The sequence below is a fragment of the Arachis duranensis genome, chromosome 8, assembly GCF_000817695.3.
Source record: "Arachis duranensis cultivar V14167 chromosome 8, aradu.V14167.gnm2.J7QH, whole genome shotgun sequence".
NCBI classification, from domain to species: domain Eukaryota; kingdom Viridiplantae; phylum Streptophyta; class Magnoliopsida; order Fabales; family Fabaceae; genus Arachis; species Arachis duranensis.
In genome coordinates, this window is record NC_029779.3 from 13,199,513 (window position 1) to 13,215,198 (window position 15,686).

Sequence of the window (15,686 nt, forward strand, 5' to 3'; positions counted from 1 at the left end):
TAAAAAATTTAATTATTGTGTTTATTTTTATAATTTTATTAAATTTATAATTAAATCTTTATATTTTTTTAATTAGGTCTTTACATTGCTTTTAATCTTGTAATTAGGTTTTTTTATGTTAAAAATATTAATATTTAACAGAATATTTCTCTCAAAAAATATGTAGTCAAAGACCTAGTTAGGTTTTTAATTATGAATACTTTCAATTTGCGGATAAATATTTAACTATTTCTAATATTTTTTTACTAAAAATCACGTTACAAAATTAAAAGTAGTGTAAGGACTCAATTAAAAGAAAAAAAAAGTATATGAACCTAATTACAAATTTAATAAAACTATAAAGATTAATAAAATAATTAAATTTTTTTAAAATTTAAATTTTAGGAATAATTTTTTTCTATATATAGTACTAATTTTTTTTTATTAAAAAGTGAGTATTTGATCTTTTCAGGTTAAGTGAATAAAAGTTAGTATATACAATTATTATATATTCTAACTATTATATATTTTGTTAAAGAATTGATCACCCCTTCTTTGATTGATATTGGGATTATTTTATAACCAAAGATTGTATAATAAAATAAAGGGTAAAGTATACTTTTTGTTTCGAAGTTTGGTAAAAGTTTTAAAAATACTCTTACGTTTTATTTTGTTTTAATTTTGTTCCAGAAGTTTTTTATTTGTATTAAATATACTCTCAACGGCTAAATTTTTAAAAAATTTAAGGCCAGTCTAACTAGAGACGGACCTAGAGGGGGCGAGTAGTGGCCTCGGCCCCCGAAAATTTTTAGAAACTATATTTATATATGAGATATGTATTTAAAAAAATAAAAATATTATATAATTTAGTATTTTCATATATATTATTTTTTATTATCTGATAGATTTATGTCTTAATTGTTTAATTCACTAATAATTTTAACTAAACTAATTTAATATCATACCCTCAAGTCTTTGTAACTTTCAAATTAGTTTAACTAAACACGCTATAAATTATTGGTACTTTATAATTTTATAATGTACTATTAATATTGTTATATTTTTTATGTAACTATCATATTAAAAATAAAATTATAAAAAAAATTTATAATTATATATATATATATTTGATAAATTTTTTGAAAAACTAACTCTAATAACTATATGTTAATTATTTTTATGAAATGAAAAAAAAATTATCTAAAATTCGGCCCCTCCATACTAAACTTTCTGGATCCGTCCCTGAATCTAACAAATAATGCATGAAAATTATACTTGATTTGCTTGTATTGAGGATTGTTCTTATGAAATTGTTGTGGAATTAGTCTTAAATTTTTTGAAAAATTAATCATCAGGGATATATTTGATGCAAATCGTAAACTTATGGGACAAAATTGAAACAAAATGAAATTTAGGAGTAATTTTAAAACTTTTATCAAATTTCAGGAACAAAAGTATACTTTACCCAAAAATAAATGTATATTAATTTATTTTTTGAGATGTGAAAAACAATTTCTAACTATTTATTGTACTAAAAAAAGAAATTTTATATAATATTTAAGTATAATATTCTTAGACATAATATTCATGATAATATAACCTTTTAAAATATATTTTTTAGCTTTGAAATAATACATTATTTCAAGCACAGTCTATTATTACGCTTCACTGCTTAAGGATTAAATGTGAGCTATTAACTAACTAAAAAGTACATTTTATGACTTTAGTAAATGATGTATTCTTACAAAAGTTTTATTATAAAATACGGCATTGTATTTGAATACAAACAAATGTGACTAATTAAAACTTACGGCCATCAATAATTGTTTTTTGTGACCTTGGCCATCTATAATTTACTCCTAAAAGTTGTATGTAAAACACATCTCTGTCATTTTATATTTAACACATTTCTATCATTTTATAATATATCATCAGTTATATTTGGGTGTCTTCATTAAAAAAACTTTTTTATACTTCTAGAATTTGAACACAAAATATAACTCTTTTTGTATATCAAAAGTGGATTATTAGTTGAAAAAAAATTCGAGTGAACAAAATTTATTATTTTTAGTTATTAGTTAATTTTATAAATTTAAAACTTAATAGTATATTTTAAGTTTATATTTTTAAATATTAATAACTAATTGAACTGACCAATTAATCAGGTTAATTGAGAACCCATCATTCGATTAGTCCGAATGACAATGAAAATAATAGTTATTAAATTTGGATCGAATTGATCAGTTCGATAAAAAAATTAATAAACCAACTTCTTAACCGATTCAAAATAACATTCAAATCGTATAAATAAATGAACCGATCAAAATCGACTTGAACTGCAAACTAAATCGGACTCTCCGTACCAATTTTTCGCGTCACTAGAGTTGCAAGGACATAAAATCCTTACAACCACCAAGTTAAGATATTCTTTAATTAGTATATGTGACCTTTTATAAATATATTATAATTTATTAGACATATCCTAATTAATAACTTTATCTTATTAACTCTTTTTAGTCATGTAAAATTTAAAATTTCTTTATCCTTTTGTCTTTTTATTTTAATGAGTAGTTTTATATTTAATTTAATTGAATTTTTATTTTATATTTACTCACTTAAATTAATTAATTTTTTAATTTTACATAATTATTAAAAAATATTAAATATTGTTAAATATCTTTTGATTAATGTAATTAATTAATAAATTATTAAAATCTTAAAATAAGTTAATTAATATAAAAAATTTATTATAAAAGTAAATTAAATTTTTATATAATTATTTAGTTATTACTGGATCAATCGGTTCAACCTGTAACCCAATGGTTGAATCAGTGACGCGATAACCAGTAGCTTGATCAGATTAATTATCGGTTCAATTCTGACAACTATGATAAAAATCACTTGGCAAAAAAATCGGTCTAAGAACCGGATGAACCAATAGTTAACAGTCAGAATTGACCGAATTTTTTTTAGGTTATTTCGTTTTGAATTAATAAAAAAAAACAAAAATGCCCAGTACCCATCCCACACCCCTCTTTCTATCCGAAGAAGAGGTAAATACCAAATCGGTACCCGAAAGATTTTGACGCCAACAAAATGATACCTACTCTTTGTCATTGACAAAATGATCCGCAAAATATTTTAAAATTTTGACAGAAGTGACCAACCTTCAATTGAGTTACTTGGAGTTATTTAAGGATGACGTGTCAATTAACAATTTTCATAATTACAAAATTTACCACTTTTAATTTTTATAATTTTAAAAACACCCCAATTTCGATTTTTTAAAACCTTAATCCCTTTTCTTCGAAAACCCTTGTCTCTTCCTCTTCCTCATCATCCTCCTCAAATTTTCTTCTTCTTCCCTAATAAACTCCTCTTCATTTTCGTTCATCACCACCTCTACTTTCCTCCTTCTTCTTTCTCCGACCAACCTCCGACTCTGGTTTACTACAACAGCGCCACCCTCCTCCTTCCTCCTTCTTCTCTCTCTTCTAACCAAAGATGCTTATCTCAAACTCAACCCTTCTCAAGACTCAACTTCTTTTTTATTTCTCTTTTCTTTTTCTTGACCCTATGGTTGTGATGCTACTATGGTTGTTGAACTCATGATGGGTGGTTATAGAAACGACAGCAGCAGCAGCGGCTTCGCCACTTCCAAAGCTGAAGAGAACACCGTCCAAGAAGTGGCATCTCTCTTAGACTCAATCTCAACGCTTTAACACTTCTTATTCTTCTTCTTTGTAAATCAAGACAGTTTCACATATGTTCAGTAAGAGATCTTTAGCAAAAATGGTAGCAGCAAAACTAACAAAATCCCATCAATTCTTCACTCAAAATGTTCGCATTTTCATTATCATTATCATCTAAAAAAATTGATGCCTTAATAGCGTGGTTCAACTCACTTTCAATCTCTTGATCCACCCCAAAAGAAATCATATTTTCATTGTCAACTTACCTCCACTCCCAATTTTCATAAGCATCTTGCTTAAAATATTTGATGTATCTTTCTTAGCTATTTTATTTGAGGTCTTTCCAGTGAAAAAAAAAAGAGAAGAAAAAAAGATATTAGAATTTTTTAAAAATGATGATGATTGAGAACAAGAGATGAGAGTTTCAGAGAAAGGGGATTAGAATTTTTTAAACAATAAAATTGGGGTATTTTTAAAATTATAAAAATTAAAATTAGTAAATTTTGTAATTATAAAAATTGTTAACTGACACGTCACCTTTAAACCTTAATTCCAGGTAATTTAATTGAAGGTTGGTCATTTTCGTCAAATTTTAAAATCTTTCAGGGATCATTTTGTCAATAACAAAGATTAGGTACCATTTTATCAGCGTCAGAATCTTTCGGATACCGATTTGGTATTTACCTCCTCCGAAGAATGAAGATCGAAGAACCCTAGACAGCTAGTCCTTGAACCTCCTTCGAAGTTCGATTGCAGCCTGTAGCCACCATCCCTCTTCAAAGTCATCGCCGAACTCTTCTTCTCTGGTAGAGGGTGTTGTCGCCGCCAGCGAAGACAGACCGTGGGTGCTGCGTCACGTGTGGAAGCTATCCTCGTCCCTCTTCTCATCGTTCCTCCTCTCCTTACCGTCATAAGAAGGTCTCCGTCAGCTCGTGGCGTCGCTGTCGCGAAGGCTTGGTCGGTCATCGTCTCTTTGTCCGAGCTCAACGTCCCTCTTCGAGCTCTCTCTCGCTCTTTGTCCGAGCTCACTTCGGTTCTTCCGTGACGTTCCTATTCTTCTGTCGTTGTTACTTTCTTTTCTCCTTCACTGTCGATAAGCACTGCTGCTTAAATTTTTTTTTATTGTTTTGTACTTTTGTTAATAATATTGAGTTGCTGACTTTATTAATAATACTAGGTTTACTAATTGTCTGATTCTGAATTGTTGAGTTAATAATAGTTAATACTGATTTTGTTGATTTTTACTTATTTTGAGTTGCTGATTTTCTGAAATAATGGTTGAATTGAATGATTCTATTGAACTTTTCTTGATACTTGAGTGATACACAACGATTGAGATTGTTGCTTCTTAATTTTGTTAAACTTGTAATTCACTGAGATGAAATTTTATTTGTATTCTTTTTTTTTTATCTGAAGCACAACAAATCTTTCATTTTAGGGCTCTAACATTTTGACTTTGTAAACAACGATAATAGAATATTACGTGTTGGAAGTTAGCTTTTGCTCTTTCATATTTGTTAAAGACTAATATTTATATTATCCTTCTAACTGTTTATTCCATTTTGGAATTGCCACATCACGATATATCTTTTGTTTATTAGATCTACAGGTCTTGTAATAGAAGATATGTTTTATTTAATTGAATGTGAGTGTGCTTTGATAAAGATATTTATGCTTGTGATAGAATAGAAGTGTTTTCATTTCTGCAATCTCACTTTTTTTATTGGATTGTCTAACACCTAAGTCTTAGATATAATTGTTCAATTCTAGACTCTAACTTCCTTAAGCTTTTTTGTTACTGGAACCATGAAGAGAATTTTTCAAAATACATGCATTTATATCACTATATGTAACCAGTGACGGACCCAGAAAATTTTAGGAGTGGGACAAAAATATATATATTAAATAAATTTTATTAAATATTATTAATTATATGGAGATATAAAAATTAAAAAGAGTTAGTGAACACTTTTATTCTTAAAATACTATTCATTTTTTTATACACATTTAATAATAAAAGATTGAATTAATTGGCATATTAGCACTTATTGATACATTAGTATTTATAATTTGAATTAGAATTATATATAAATACTAGAAAAATTAAATCTTTATATGAAAAGTATGTTTATATAAAATAATAGAAACATAATTTACAATTTTTTTTATTTCTTTTTAAAATAATTAAGTTTGTTATATATTTTTTAATTTAATTTTAATATAATGTTAGATAAAAGATTTTATACATCTGTTTAATTATACATTGTAATTAAAATGTTTTTTATTATTATTTTTAAAAATAAAAAATATATTCTAAATTAGTAAATTAATCAGTTTATTTTAAAATTTTGTATGCAACATAGGTACATATAATAAAACAAAAGATAAAAAATAAGTAATAAGGAAGAATAAATCGAGAATAAAATAAAATATATAAAGTTATGAAAAAAATAAAATATCAAATTAATACCTAAACTATAATTGTTTGAATTAAAAATTATAATTAAAAATATCAAAAAAAGAAATAATGAAACTGAAATGTACATAGGGTTATAGAGAGCTATATAAAAAAATTAAAAAATTTAAAATTTACTTTTTGATGAAGAGAAGATAACCACTAGATAAGGAATAAAAAAAAGTTGAAAATATAAAAATAAGAAGAGGGTTTAAGAGAATAAAAGAGTAATGGTACAATAATTAAATTTGATTATGTTAAATAATAGTCAAAATGATAGAAAAATAAAAAAATAAATTTAAAATTTTAGCTAATTGAATTTATTTTATTTGTAATGAAGTCATTTAAAATTTAAGATAGAGACATATTATATATAACTATATTTTTTAAAACAAAAATTAAAAATACTGTGGGGGCAAGTGCCCCCTCATTGTTATGCTTGGGTCCGTCCCTGTATGTAACTATCGAAAAAAACCAGGGGTTGATTGTTGTTTTTGTTCTGCTTCAATTATTGTTGATTGTTGTTAACTTTCTTAGTTAATTTTGTAATATTGTTGTGATTATGAGTTAATTTCTTAGTTGTTGGTTTGTTGATTAGAAACTAATTAAAAAAATTTTATTTTGAAGATGCATCGTGTATTTTGAAGTTTTATATTGATTTTTTAATATTTTTATTTTATATTTAATTAAATAGATTCAACCACAATTTAATTTCAATTAGATTATTAAATCATTAAATTAGTCACTCGACTGATTCATTAACCGGTTCGGTTCTAACAATTTACTGACCAAAAATAACTTCTGTTAATCCTCTAACATTTTTTAATTAATAAAAATGAATTTTATTAATTTATTTCCAAATACACTTAATTATTTTATGAGTTTTGATATTAGTAAATTCTTTTAGAATTTCACACAGAAATTTCAAAAGACTAATAACCTTTGGCCAATAATTGATTAACAGAACAAAATAATCTTTATCTTTATAGTAATACAAATGGAGAGCTCATTTGTTGACGTAGCACTCATACGTTGAGTCTGAGAGTTCATTTGCTGACGTGTTGTCACTAGAAATTTTAAGATTTATATTTATAAATTATAAATTATTATTTGTTTAAGTTGTTATTTTCAAATTTTAAGTTTAAGTTGTTTTACTTAGGTTGTTATTTTTTAAATTTTAAATTATTTTATTTGTTTGGGTTATTTTACTTAGGTTGTTATTTTTTAAATTTTAAATTTGATTGACTTTAATTTAAATTTAAATTAAAGTCAATCAAATTTAAAAAATTTTAGTTATGAGTCAACTATAAAAGTATAAATTATGAGAGATGAAAAGCACCACAATTTAAAGTACATCAATCCATTTTTTTACATATATTCAAAATCAATCTACTTACTCCAATGGCTGGCATTCACAAAATTGTAGGCATCAATCCTACTATCGACAATTTATGTGTATGTATACGAGTGATACAGTTATGGACACTACTAAGTTACAGAAATTCTCCATTGCCATACTCAATTGAGATGGCTTGACTCGATGAAGACGTGAGTTTTCTACTAATATTTTTCTATTTTATTTTAAATTTATATTATTTATATTTTAAATTTATTTGTTTATTCCTATCTAATCGTTCTTTGATTTTTGTTCATCAATTTTATTTTTATTTTATTTTGCATGTTTTGTAGTCTTTGACAAGGAGGCAAAATAAGTTTTGAAAAAGAGTTGTGTAGAGATACTTGATCCATTCCTATTAGTAAGTTCTAACCAATATTTATTTCTAAAAACATTAGTGAAGATATTTTTAATGGTAATTTTTATATTATTTATTATTAATATATTATGTAATACCCTGCAGAAAAGAGATCTATCGGATACACCTACATTTTTTCTCAACCTAATTGATAAGACCTTTCTCTTCATCGTTGAAGTTCAAATATCTGATGATCCACATTTTTCATCTTCTTATAAAGTTAAGAAGATAACTGATAATGTAGACCTCATAAATAAATTCAAAGATGCTCATCCTATTCAAATTATGAGTATAATTATAAATGTACTTTCTATTAAAAATCAGTTTATTTTTTGCTTCCTTGGTCATTAGTAGTATCTAATTTATAAATAATAATTAATAATTAATTATAATTTTAGAATGTTGACTACACCGGTGGTTTGCTTCTAATTTCAAAGACATCCTCAATCATTGAAGAAGAGAAAGTAGAAGATGCTAAGGTATTTGTTCAAAAAATACATTTTTTGTTTGTTTGTTCTCTCAAAATTAGATCTTAATTTTATTAAAAAAATATTAGTGAGATAAAATCAAATGTTAGAAAGAAGCCTTTAATTTAATGTGGTAAAAGTACATAATTTGTTGCTTGAATTCTCCAATGAAGTTATGGCCAATGGTGAATCTGAAGGGTTGGAAAATGCTATTACACCAACTAAGCGATTATCCTCGGAGTCGGAAGATTCGAAGGTGGAAGGGGATACCTCAACTTGCAAGAAGATCAAGGTTGAGAATGAAACTTGAGAATTTGGATGCACATATTTTGGAATCCCCTTTAGAGTCTATCTAATAGAATAATGTCAAGCATATGTTTGTTTTGGTGGAAACATTGTATTTTCTTGAGTTGCTGTTTTTCTTTTAGTTCTTTTCGATTTTTATGTTTGGAATTTAGAATTTTTTAAAATATAAATTGAAGTTATTTGGTTATTACTTGTGGTTTTATTTTTAATGATTCCCACCGTTGATATTCTGATAATTTCTAATTTAATATTTAATGTCATAAAATTATAAATTTCTTTTTTGAATTATTGTTGATACAATTAAGTTAGTTATTAATTTTTAATGTGTACTTATTTTAAAAAAATTTAATTATAATTTTTAATTAAAGTATTATGTTTATAATTTTAAATTTAAATTCAAATATACTTTTTTTTAAATTTTACGTAAGCAATTGGGTTTGAGAATATTTTTTAAAAATTTATATAATTTATAAGTTACTATGCTAATTACAAAAGATTATAATAAAATAAATAAAATTATCAGTCTTATTAAGATGTGAAATTATTTATACTATTTAAAAAAATGTAATACTGTTTAAATTTTAGAAAAAGTATAATAAAGTTAATAAAAAAAAATCTTTATCTTCATAGCAATATAAATAGGAAGTTCTTATGCTGACGTGATGGTCATACATTGAGTTTGAAAATTTATTTGCTTAAGTGTCAGTCACTAAAAATTTTTAAAATTTTATTACAAATTATAATTTATTATTTGCTTACGTTGTTACCTTTTAAAATTTTAAATACGCTTTCTTAGGTCGTTGAGTATTTAGTTTTTAATATTGTTGAACTAATAATTTGCTTAGGTATCATTACTAAAAATTTTTAAAATGTTATTTATAGATTATAATTTATTATTTGCTTAAGTTGTTACTTTTTAAATTATAATATTAAAGTAAATAGAATTATCTATCTTATTAAAATGTAAGGTTATTTATACTATTTAAAAAAAATAATTTGACATTTTTCTATACTTAATTCTATTTCTAATGTTGTTTCGACAAAATTGAATTAATTTAAGAAATTTTATTTAAAAATTTAAAATTTGTACTGGTTAATTAAAAACCTCTATTTAAAAATTTAAAATTTGAAATTCTATTACTAATTCCTAATTAAGTGACTTCTTAACCGTTTTGATTTTAAAATTTAAATTTTTTTACTTGTCATATTTATAAATTTTCTCTTTACTCAATTTACATTGTTATATTTTAAATTATTTTTACATAATAGAAGTACTTTCATTTTTTTTCTCTCTTTTTAAATACTTTTTCTAAATTTACGTAATTTATAAGATTATTAATTTTTAGATTGTATTTAATTTTATTTTTTTATCGACAAATAATAGGATTAATACTATTTATAACAAAACTAATAAAATCATTCTTAAATTAACAAATTCCTATATTCTTTATGAACAATGAACATTTAATTAAAATTTTTTTTAAAAAATTTAAAATTTGTACTAACTAATTAGCAAACTCGACTTAAAAATTTGAAATTTAAAATTCTAATACTAATTTCTAATTAGGTGACTTTTTAACCGTATCAATTTTTAAATTTAATTTTTTTATTTGTCACATTTATAAATTTTCTCTTTACTCCATTTACATTGTTATTTTTTATATTGTCTCTATACAACAATAGAAGTACTTTCATCTTTTTCTCTCTTTTTAATTATAAGCTATTCATTTTCAGCTTCATTATTTAAAGAAACGAAAAAAAGATTTTAACTATTAGTTGAATTTATTGACTGTGAGATTAAACTTATTATTAATTATTAAAATTTTTTTACTAGAATTTTGATATTAGAACTCATTTATCTAATAAAATAAAATATTTTGTGATTAAAATATATTTATAACTAAACTTTTCGACAAAAAATATTTGGAAAAGTAATTTGGAGTATTATGACAATTCTCTCAATAAAATGCTTAACAGATTTTTTAAATAAATCAAATAAATCAAATATTTTCTTATTTTAAAAAATATATATTTTTATATTATATTACACATTTCATAAGCGTATCTTTATCTTTATCTTTATCTTTATCTTTATAGCAATAGCAATACAAATAGGGAGCTCTTCTTATGCTGATGTGGTCTTCTTACATTGAGTTTAGGAATTTATTTGCTTAAATGTCGATACTAGAAACTTTTAAAATTTTATTTATAAATTATAATATATTTTATTTACTTAGGTTGTTACTTTTTGAATTTTTAAATACACTTTCTTAGATTGTTGGGTATTTAATTTTTAATATTGTTGAACTAATAATTTGCTTAGGTGTCATCATTAAAATTTTTTAAAATATTATTTATACATTATAATTTATTATTTGCTTAAGTTGTTACTTTTTAAATTTAAAATAATATTTTCTTTAGACCGAATACAAATGAGGAGACTTTTTACTGACATGACACTCATATATTGGGTTTCGAAATTATTTTCTTAAATATCGTTATTAGAAATTTTTGTAATTTTATTTATAAATTAATAGATTATTTGGTTAAATTGTTAGATAATAATAAGGATTTAGTTTTTGAGTTTATTAGGTAGTTAGATATTTAAATTTTAATATTATTAAATTAATTTAAAAAAATTAATAAATTATTTGGTTAGATTGTTAGATATCAATAAAGATTTAATTTTTGAATTTATCAACAAGTAGTTAGATATTTAAATCTTAATATTATTGAACTAATTTAAACAAAGTTATTTATAAATTATTTTAAAATTAAGATGGTTGTTTAATAATGAAATCAATAATTTAAAAGTAATAACAAAACAACAAAAAGTAAGTAATAGTAAGAAACAAGTTCGAAAACAAAATAATAAGAGCTTAAATTTGAAAACAGAAACAAAACGTCATCTTTAAAGGAGGTTGTTATTTTTTAAACTTAGTTATTTCTTTAAGTTGTTTTATTTAGGTTGTTATTTTTTTTAGGTGGTTATTTTTTAAATTTTAAGTTATTTGCTTAGTTTGTTATTTTTTAAATTTTAAATTATTTACAGATTACTCTTTTAAATCATAAATTATTATTTGTTTAAGTTGTTACTTTTTAATTTTAAGTTAATCTTTCATAATTAAATTTTTTAAAAAATTTTAGAAAAAATACATATCTCAGTTAAGAGGGCTCTTGTGACTCGATTCATGAATTTGCTTAGAGAAATCGATGATGGATAATCAATTATTATTTTTTTAATATAAACATTTACACATAATAGATGAGTAAAATGAAATTTATGAATTTTAATATTAACTTCATTGTAAGTCTATATATTAGAATTTATTTATTTTAGTATTTTGTATTTAAATTATTATTTTAATTTTATTTTGTTAAAAAAATTTTATAATATTAATTTTGTTTGTACTTGAAGGATTTTTATTTATTAAAAAAAATTATTTTTTTAAATAAATATTTTTTCTATCTTTTTATTTAAAATATTATTATTGATATGTTAATGTTAAAAATATAAAAAATAAACATACTTTTAAAAAAATACTTTACGTCGTTTTATCTTATAAAATAAAATAATTAATTATTAATTTTTAAATTGTAACTATTTCTTTAATAAAATATAATTTATAAAGTGTGTTTAAAATTTTATGAATTTTTTAATTTTTAAATTTTTTTATTTTTATTTTGTAATAAATATTTTTGTAATATTAAATTTTTTGTGCTGGAAGAATTTTAATTTATTGAGAAAAAAATTATTTTTGGTGAATAAATATTTTTTTATTTTTTTATTTAAAATATTATTATTGGTATGTTAATATTAAAAATATAAAAGATAAAACATATTTAAAAAAATGTATTATAAGATCAAATAATTTTATGATTGTGGGTATTTATTTACACAGGAGGTTATATGAAGAACTTTGGCTTATAATATTCAGTTATGAGATTAATCTTTTATTTACCTAGAAAACAAAATATCATCTTTAAAGACAATAACAATCTTGAGAAAATCATTGATTAAAAGAAAGAGAAAGGTACGATATTCTTAACATGGATGGGAGGCCAACAAAGAATTTGAAGCAGGTCAAACTTTAACATATGTTGAGTTTTCAAATCAATTTGTTTATAAAATAGAAGAAAGGGAATGATATCCACGCAAGAGAGAGTATTTTATCGGGTACATCTGATATCTACTATATGAGAATTTTGTTAATTATTCAAAAAAATTGCATAACATATGAGTCTATTAGGATAGTTAATGGGATTACATATCTTAACTTCCAAGATATTTTCTATTTTATGGGACTACTGTGTGACGATAGAAAATTCATTGCAGCTATTAACGAGGTCTGGTCATCAATTGAGAAAACTGTTTGTGATGCTATTGATATCTAATAGTGTTAACAAACTAAAACATATTTAGAATGCAACTTAGACATTATTGGTTGACGGGATACTATATATGAGGAGAAAAACATTGAAACCAAGGTATTTCACTATGTGGTCAATCATTATCGCATGTATGACTTTATTTGCCAAAATCAGTGTTTACCAATGGGCAATTTTACGTTATTTTGTCAAGAATTAAGAATCGCAATGGCTTGAACATTCTAATTCTAAATAAAGACAATAATCCAAACTCATCAACAACAAATGTCGCATTCAACAAACAAACAACAACAACAAAGCCTTGTCCCACTAAGTGGGGTCAGCTACATGAATCAAACGACGCCATTGTGCTCTGTCATGTATCATGTCTACAGAGAGACCGTTTACATGTAGATCTCGTTTGACCACCTCATGGATGGTCTTCTTAGGTCTTCCTCTGCCTTTCGCCCTTTGTCCATCTTCCATCTCATCCACCCTCCTGACTGGATGTTCTATTGGTCTTCTTCTCACATGTCCAAACCACCTGAGACGCGATTCAACCATCTTTTCCACAATGGGTGCTACTCCAACTCTCTCCCTTATATCTTCATTCCTTATTTTATCCAATCGCGTGTGACCACTCATCCATCTCAACATCTTCATCTCTGCCACACTCAGCTTATGTTCGTGCTCTCCTTTAGCCGCCCAACACTCCGTACCATACAGCATAGCCGGTCTTATAGCGGTGCGATAGAATTTACCTTTAAGTTTTAAAGGCACTTTTTAGTGTGAACACCATAAATTTTGAATGGGTTCCCAAGACAATAAAAGACAGAAGATCACACATTTAGCCATGTGGTTTAATTGGTTCAAAATGTTTACCATTGGTTTCTTTCAGATCCGGACCAAGTTGGTGGCACCTGGTGGGGAAGCTTTGGGTGGTGTTATTGGTGCTTTCCAATACATGATTCGGACTGAAGGCTTCTTTTCTCTCTACAAGGGTTTGGTACCGTCAATTATAAGTATGGCTCCTTCTGGTGCAGTTTTTTATGGTGTATATGATATACTCAAATCAGCTTATTTGCATTCACCCAAAGGAAGGAAGCGAATCCAGAATTTGCACAAACAGGGTAAGGAATTGAGTGCATTGGATCAGCTTGAATTAGGACCAGTAAGGACGCTGTTGTATGGTGCTATTGCCGGTGCTTGTGCAGAAGCTGCTACATATCCATTCGAAGTTGTAAGGAGGCAGCTTCAATTGCAAGTCCAGTCTACCCGTTTAAGTTCTTTTGCGACTTGTGCCAAAATAGTGGAACATGGAGGCATTCAAGCTCTGTATGCAGGACTTATTCCCAGCTTACTCCAGGCATGTCAATTTACTTCCTTGCATACTCAATTTACTTATATTTTACTCTATGCACTATATTTATCCATTTAGAACCCAGTGAATTTCAGTTGCTATACCAGTCCCTGATCTGTTCAAATTTATGGTTTACTACGTAGAAATTACCTTTTTAATGTAGAGAATATAGGTTCATAATTCATGCAGGATACTGTCTCCGTTAATTCACCTAATTAAATTTTCATTTTACATCCTAACGTGTAGCAATCATTAGGTGGCACTGCTTGTAAATGGTCTTTCTGTAATTCGCTTAAGGTTGCATTGTCTTGTTTATGAAATGTTTCAATTACCCATATTTGGATTGTTATCTTGGTGATGATAGTATGTTATCACTTATCCCAGGCTTTTTTCCCTGAAACATTGATTCCTTTTGTAATTGCCAAGCCAAAATCATCCCTTTTCCCCCCTGATCTGTAACAGAGGTGTGTAGTTTGTACCAATAATAGCAAATGATATAAGATCAACTTCCTCTGGGCTGAATTTAGCTTTATGATAGATGTATGCTTGTATTTAAATTATGATGACCCTTGTGCCATTTTTGTCCATATCTTTTCCATGCTGCTTAAGGTTACTTTTATTAATCATAAAACTAATACACTTGTATTGTTTTTTCTTCAAGTTCAGGTACTTCCTTCAGCATCAATCAGTTACTTTGTCTATGAATTCATGAAGATTGTGCTCAAAGTGGAGTAGGCAATGAATAGATTATTATCAGTTATACACTGATGAGAAGTTGTAGCATCATATGTTTTATAGGTCCACACTTATTATAGGTGCAGAATGGTAGCGGTTGACTTCACTTGGCAATCATATTTGATGTCTGCCTTTGAAGGTTCAAAGCATAATTCGGGTCTGCAATCCCTTTTACAATTGTTCACGATTCATGTATTTCCCACAGGAAAATTTTGGACGGATTCCATAATCAATCAATCTACCAAGGCTTCAGTTTTACAAAAAAAAAATGTTTGATTAGTGACTGCTTGATCTTGACTTCAATTCTTATTCGCCCTGTACTCTTCTTTCATTTATTTATTTTTAAATCATTATCATGGAGTATAATAGCACCCAAGCAACCCTCTGAAAAAGGATCTAATATCATTCTCCTCTCTCTAGGTTGTAACTTTTACAATCTTCCATATGCTGGATTACGCCTTATTAGGGTGTGTGGTTTTGTTTTTGTCGAATTAATTTCAATGTAATGTAGTAATTTATACTATGCCAGTGGGATGTTGAAGTATCAATTCTAGACGCTGAAAATCAGTT

At 25.5% G+C, this 15,686-nt stretch overlaps 1 protein-coding gene across 1 annotated transcript; it reads left to right on the top strand.

Annotated features, from left to right (window-relative positions):
- The first annotated feature begins 13,332 nt into the window (after positions 1-13,332).
- On the top strand, positions 13,333-15,666 carry LOC107460896 (probable mitochondrial adenine nucleotide transporter BTL3). Its single transcript, XM_016079322.3, has 2 exons — positions 13,333-14,387; positions 15,048-15,666. The coding sequence occupies exons 1-2, from the start codon at positions 13,830-13,832 to the stop codon at positions 15,114-15,116; spliced, it is 627 nt and encodes a 208-aa protein (XP_015934808.3). The 5' UTR covers positions 13,333-13,829; the 3' UTR covers positions 15,117-15,666.
- Positions 15,667-15,686: the final 20 nt, after the last annotated feature.